At 61.9% G+C, this 6,533-nt stretch overlaps 2 protein-coding genes across 2 annotated transcripts; both read left to right on the top strand.

Moving 5' to 3' along the window:
• Positions 1 to 30: 30 nt before the first annotated feature.
• Positions 31 to 492, top strand: MNEG_12691 (hypothetical protein; the record flags this gene model as incomplete). Its single annotated transcript, XM_014038838.1, has 1 exon — positions 31 to 492. One exon carries the CDS (start codon positions 31 to 33, stop codon positions 490 to 492), a length of 462 nt encoding a protein of 153 aa, XP_013894292.1.
• Positions 493 to 4,463: 3,971 nt separating this feature from the next.
• On the top strand, positions 4,464 to 6,464 carry MNEG_12690 (DNA topoisomerase III; the record flags this gene model as incomplete). Its single annotated transcript, XM_014038837.1, has 8 exons — positions 4,464 to 4,601; positions 4,795 to 4,868; positions 5,087 to 5,159; positions 5,453 to 5,509; positions 5,685 to 5,788; positions 6,002 to 6,071; positions 6,256 to 6,363; positions 6,450 to 6,464. 8 exons carry the CDS (start codon positions 4,464 to 4,466, stop codon positions 6,462 to 6,464), a joined length of 639 nt encoding a protein of 212 aa, XP_013894291.1.
• Positions 6,465 to 6,533: the final 69 nt, after the last annotated feature.

Genomic DNA, 6,533 nt, shown 5'->3' with positions numbered 1-6,533 from the left:
TCCACAGGCTCGACCACCCCACCCATCACCATGGCTCGTATCCTCTCCGTGGCCGCCCTGGCCGTGTTCCTCCTGGCGGCGCCCGCCCTCGCGGCCCGCGACCTGAAGCAGCTGAGCGCCGTCACCGGCGCTGTGAACGGCCTGCTGGGCACTGTTGGCACCACCGTCGGCAGCGTCCCCGTTGTTGGCCCCGTCGCCAGCCCCGTCATCGGCACCGTCGGCAGCACCGTGAACGGCCTGCTGGGCACTGCCACTTCCACTGTCACCCCCGTGCTCGGCACTGTGGTGGGCACCGTCGGCTCCCTCCCCGTTGTTGGCCCCGTCGCCACCCCCCTCATCGGCACCGCCCTCGGCACCGCCGGCAGCGCCCTCGGCACCGTCGGTGGCGCCCTGGGCACCGTCAACGGTGTTGTGGGCTCCGCCGCCGGCACTGCCAGCGGCCTCCTCGGCACCGTCACCGGTGTGACCGGCAGCCTGCCCCTGCTGGGCTGATTGCTCCACACCACCTCATGTTGATGCAGCCTTGCGCGCATTGATGCTGTGACTACGTGCTGTATTCCGCATTTGTGCTTGCGCATGTTTTCCCAAAATCGTTTGCATGCCTGTACTTTTGCCGTGCGCCCTGACCTGCTCTCACCTCTTGAGAGCGGAAATTGGCTGTATATGTGATTTATTGTAGCCATAAATCAGCTGCAATGCAATCCTGTAACACTCAAAACGGAAACACTTCTTATTACAAAATGTCAAATTTTTCATGTGACCTCAACAACCAGGGCACGGTGATCAGATGCAGCCCAAGTCAAATTCGCCATGTACCAGAATGATGGCATCAGGTCCCTGAGCAGCACCCAGTCCAGCTTGCCAGTCATGAGATGTAAGGGGCCCAGCCTGTTCCATTGAAAATGTGTGCATTTGGTAAACTCAGGGGATTTTGGCATAGTGCTCAACTGCAAAGACATGCCCATGCTCAATCCAAGAAACAGGCAAACAGTGTGGTGTGCAGGTTGTACAGTGTCTGGTATCTTGCAGCATGCGCACGAGCAGCAGGCGTGCCTGTATGTAGGGTTGTCCAGTGTGATGTCAACAGCCGCGTCAAAAGGGTCAAAGAACCCGGGGTTGACCAGGGCGCTGCAGACGTCGACGGGCAGCCCCAACTTCAAAAAGTGAGTGTTGACCATGGCGGGGTCCTTTCCTGGGGTTTCAGGTTGGGGAGGCGAGGCTGGCGTCTTGCCCTTCATGTCCATGCACGCAAGCAAAGATTTGTAGGATTGACGTGCAAAGCTGCAACGTGGTGTCGCTTGTAGGTCAAGCAAACACCACACTATTGGAAGATTCACACCACAGCGTGCAGTCCCCGCCCTGCATTGCTCGACTTGCCGACGCATGAAAAGATGTAGCGCTGCCAGTACTGCGCCTCGCTGAGGCCCAGCGTCTGCCACCGCAGCTTGTCACAGCAGTAATTAGCAGACAGCCGCGCCACACCATTCGCCATCTGCGCAGCGCGCAGTAGCGTTGCAGAGTGCAAAAGGCAAGAAAGATGGGGTTCCGGGCATGGGTTTTCAAGGAATGCGCGGGGGCTTCAGAGCAGGGCAGCGGAAGGCAGGCGCCCACTGGCCACAGGTGGATGCAGCCAAGCCACAGACCTTCGCTGCATGCGTGGCCAAGACACCCTCAAGTGCCATGCCCCAGCAGCGAGTACCATGTGTTAAGTCCCTCCAACCCACCGTGTTAAGATCTCCTAATATTGCATATCGCCTGACGCGGGGCTGCAGAGTCTGCTGCTCCTGCTGCTGCTCCTGCTGCTTGTCACAGGATCCTCCATTGTTCCATTGCGCCGCCAAGGACACCTCTGTTGCCGCTGCGCCGCTTGCCGCGGCGTCTGTCGTAGGCGCTGCCGCCGCTGCTTCGTGCGACTCGGAGGCCTTGACGTCCCTCAGGATGTCGGAAAACTGCCACGCACGCCCCAGGATGCCGCAGAACACCTAGGGGATGAGTGTCCAAGAGCAACAGGGTATCAATGTGCGGTGCATTGGTCGCCGAGGAAACAAAAAAGACCCTGTCCCTTGCGCATGCTAAAGGGGTGGACTTTGAAGAAGGTGTTGCCAGTGCACATTGAGGCAAGTGTCGCCACCCTAATTCGATGCTGCTGCTCAGGAAAACGTATTGCGGCGCGACGCCCACCTCAAGGTGTGTGTTGTACACGCGTATGTCGCCACCAGGCGCCGCCACATCAGCTACCAGAGTGACGCGCCGGCCCCGCCGTGGCTCCCGGGCCGCGCACGCGTGGGGCTGAGGGTCGGCCTCCCAGTCGACTGGGTGGTGGGTGTGCTCCAGCACGCGCCAGCTGGTGAAGCGGAAGCGTGAAAATACTGCTCCGGCAGGCTCAAATGAAGGGAGGACGCGATCAAGGGTGCCATTAGGGCCGCGGCGCGACAAGACAGCGGCTATGCAGGGTGCGGCGTCGGCAGGCAAGCATGCTGCGCTGGAGCATGCTGCGGGCGCGCGCCGACGCAGACCGGCGGCGCTGCAGCTCAGCCTCCGCGCACCCGCGTTGCCGTGCACTCCTCCTCCCTGCGACTTGGCATCCCGCAGGGGCGAGCGCAGCTCCTCAAATTCGCAGAGGAACAGGCCGTTGAGGCGCAGCGCCGTCGCGATTTGAGTGAAGGTGTCGACGCCGCCGCTGCGGTCGCAGCCGATATCCAGCTCTTGGAGGCTCAGGATGTCTGCGGGTTGCACGCGAAGTCGGATGCATACAGAGCAGGGGTCGGGAGGGAGGGTGTGCCAGAACTTGGGCAGGGAGTTAGACCAGAAGGTGGGGCTTGTTTATTATACTGGGGCTGGTCGGGCCTTTGTCGCAGCCCTCATGATTGCAGCAAGCGGCCCCTCAGCCCAGCTGCAGCAGCGGCTGCACTGCATGCCGTGGCCTGCCCACCTGCATCGATCTCTTTCAGCTGCTGGATGACAAGGTCCAGCTTGTAACCTCGCTCTATGTTCCAAGTGCACAGGCGCAACGGGCGCGCACTCCTGTCGCCCCTGTGGCAGCTGTCGGCGACCTCGGCTCCTCTTGAGCGCATATCCAGGTGCGTGATTGTGGCTGGTTGCAAGGCGTTTTTAGAGTCTGCCATGGTGATGCAGCAGCGAGACACCCGCTTTTAGTGAGACTGAAGACACCCGCAGATCTCTTCTGTGTTTTTCACGAGCTGACAAGTGACTTGAATTACCGTATAAACCTATTTGCAAGCATAGCAGCGGAAAGCTCAATGCTCTTTGACATAGGCAGGGTAGCTTTTCAAATTTTCTGACAATGAGCAGATGATCTGCACGCGGGCTGCGGTAGAGCATGCCTGTAAAAGTTCTTAACGTCGCGGAGAAGCCCAGTGTAGCCAAAGAGGTCTCTCGCATCCTCAGCAATGGGGCGGCGCGCAACCGGCGCGGGTGGTGAGCACGAGCCAGCATGCAGTACCTTGCAGCACAGCACGCTTCACATTCGCACTGCAACGCGCACGTGGGCCAAAATGCTGGTCTTTAACAAAGTGGGTGCTGCATCGAAAGCATGCCCTATGCTGGCATCTACACGAAAGCTGCAGGATCCTGACCCACACCTCTCACCTCGCCCTTGCATGGCCCGTGCTGCCTACTTGCCTTTCGCCACCCCCTTTGCTGCGCCAGCGCTCAATACAACCCCATCTGGGAGTTTGGATACACAGTCAATGGCCAGTCCTGCGACATGACATTCACCAGCGTTGCCGGCCATCTCATGGAGTTGGATTTCACACAGCAGTACAAGAAGTGGCGCGGGTGCGGGTGTTGGAGAGTGGAGGTTGGACAAGCTGTGGGGTTGAGAGGGTGTGCGAAGTGCAGGGTTATCACAGGCCTGGAAATCACATGCAGCTTCTGTTGAGGTGGTGCGCGTACACGTGAGTGCTTCTGCGCAATGATGGCAGGGATGTAGCGGGGATGTAGCAGTGGAGGTTTGGTCATGTTTGTGCAGAGGCAAGGGTCTTTCAGTTTCATCTCAGGTTGTCTGTTGAGTTGCTCTGCCGGCGGTTACGAGCAGCAGGCGTGGGCGGCTTTCACGGGCTACCTGTTATTTTGAATGGAGTGTCACGTTTTGGTCCTGTGCCTCGTACCTGGCCTCAGACCATTCATCACCTAGCAGCAGGTCGCCCCATTATGGCACTGGCAGCTGCAGCGTCATTTGCAAGCTTGCATAGCAACATTCACATCGCGGCTGCACCCGCAGGTGCGGCCCTGCCGAGCTCTACACTGCCCCAGTTGTGAAATCCGTGCCGCAGGTGCGAGGGCGGCTGCGGGCGCAGAGGCAGCCTGCAGTGCTGGCCCAAATGCAGGGGTGGCCGCCAGCCTGGCCGCAGCCAAGGCGGCCTGGCTTGCCTGTGCATGGCAGCTGCACGACCTCTTTGCAGCACGACTTGCCGCGGCAACCACATTTCAAGCGCCCCACGATGCACGTCATCGCGGCATGCCACGCCGTGCAGGACAAGGCTGCGATGCAGCAGAACCTGCAACAGCTGGCCCGGGGGGCGCAGTGGCTGGTGCTGTGGCTGGACTGTGACAGGGAGGGCGAAAACATCGGCTTTGAGGTGAGTCACAAAGATGCAGTCGTCCAGGGTAAGGCAGGTGGTGGGACTTTGGGCTGCGCGGTGCTTCACACGGAACCGTTTTAGCACTGGGAGCTCTTGTGCAACGACGGAAGCAGTGGGCTACCAGGCACGTTCAATACAAGCACAAGCACAAGCAGCCGCGCCCCGCCCTCTGACCCCACCCACCCCTCAGGTCCTCCAAGTCTGCAGCGCCGCCAACCCCCGGCTGACCGTGTTCCGCGCCCGCTTCAGCGCCCTCATCCCGAGGTCAGGGAATACACTCGCGCGGGCGCCGGCCCCGCTGGTGCTGCAATCCACCATTCATCGGGCGTACCTTGGCGTGCTTCGGCGTTGGGGCGTGGACCACGGGACGGCCAGCTGCGTCCGCTCCTGCCTGGTGAGACTGCGGGAATCGCTCGACCCGCCTGTAACCCAAGCGCGCAGCTCGTGCCCCGCTCGCCCCGTCCCTTGCGACCGCCCTGCAGGGAGCTGAACCACGCGATGGCCACACTGGGTCAGCCCAACCAGCTGGACGCGCTGGCGGTGGATGCCCGCCAGGTCAGCGCATGCACGGGCGGGGCCGTGTGTCTGTGGTTGTGTGGTGGTGTTGGCGCGGGGGAGGGGGCAAGGGGCGAGGAAAATGAGGAATTGGGCCATGCGCAGGCTGTGTTATATTTGAGCAGCAGCGGCCAAGCACGCGGGCAGGCAGGGCCGTGCAGGCTGCGCTGCGGCAGGGGCAGGTGGCTGCAGGTTTGGCGGGGGCCACCTCCTCGGCCATGGTCCCGGTGCTGCGCGTATTATCTGATGTCATCCCACGCCATTGACCAATTTCCTCCCACGCTTACTTGCAGGAGATTGACCTGCGCGTCGGCGCAAGCTTTACTCGCTTCCAGACGCTGCTGCTGCAGGTGGGGCGGGGCGCTCTCCCTTGGCCAGCACCCTTTGGCCGCACCCCATGCCAAGCCCTCCTCCTGGCGCCTGCGGCATGCAACTGCTCGTGCGCGGGTGACTCCGCAACATGATAGCGGCACCCTCCTGCTGCCGCACTCACTGACACCGCCGCCGCTGCGAACGCGTCCCCAGGACCGGTTCGATTGGGCCGCGGGGGGCCTGGCCGACGACAAGCCGCTGATCAGCTACGGCCCCTGCCAGTTCCCCACGCTGGGCCTCATAGTGCAGCGCGCCTGGTGCGCGGCGGGCTTGAACGCGCGGCCGCACAGGGCCTTCGTGATAGGCCTGCCGTGCGTCAAGGGCGCATGCGAGCCAATGAGGGCGCGCGGCACGGCTTGCATCCCGGAGGCTTTCTCCGCAAACGATGGCGCCCAGAGTGGATTGAGGATGACCCGAAATCTCCTGGCTCGTCGCGCGGGCTCTCAGCACACCCATACTCTGCAATGCAGGGAAATCCAGTCCCACGTGTCAGAGCCCTTCTGGTACATCCACGCCAGCCTGCGGGTGCCGCCCCCCCAGGTGAGCGCCCCCGCGCGGCTTGAATGCCGCACCGCTCCACCCTCTCGTCCCACCGTTCGCACCCTCTCAAATATCCTTCAGATTCAGACGCCACCACCCCCTTTTAGAATCCTCCAAATTCCTCATGCCGCGATCAGACCTGCATCCAAGGCTGCCCTTTTTCAATTCAATCAATCAACCGCAGGCCTCGTCCTGCGACTTCACCTGGGCGCGGGGGCGGCTTTTTGACCGGGACGCCGTGACAGTGCTCTACGAGGCGTGCAGCGAGGCGCCCACCGCCACAGTCACACAGGTGCGCACGCGTGTGACGGCCTCGGCCCCACTTTGGAGGCCCCGCTTTGGAGCGTGCGCGCCCCGCGGGAGGCCTGACTTGGGCAGATCGAGTTGCGATAGGCCCCCAGACCCCTTGCTTTGGGCCCCAGACCCCTCGCAGGCGCTTGCTCACCTGATCAAATCACCACG

The sequence above is a fragment of the Monoraphidium neglectum genome, assembly GCF_000611645.1.
Source record: "Monoraphidium neglectum strain SAG 48.87 unplaced genomic scaffold scaffold03380, whole genome shotgun sequence".
Lineage (NCBI taxonomy): Eukaryota > Viridiplantae > Chlorophyta > Chlorophyceae > Sphaeropleales > Selenastraceae > Monoraphidium > Monoraphidium neglectum.
This window is presented reverse-complemented; position numbering and strand designations above follow the sequence as displayed.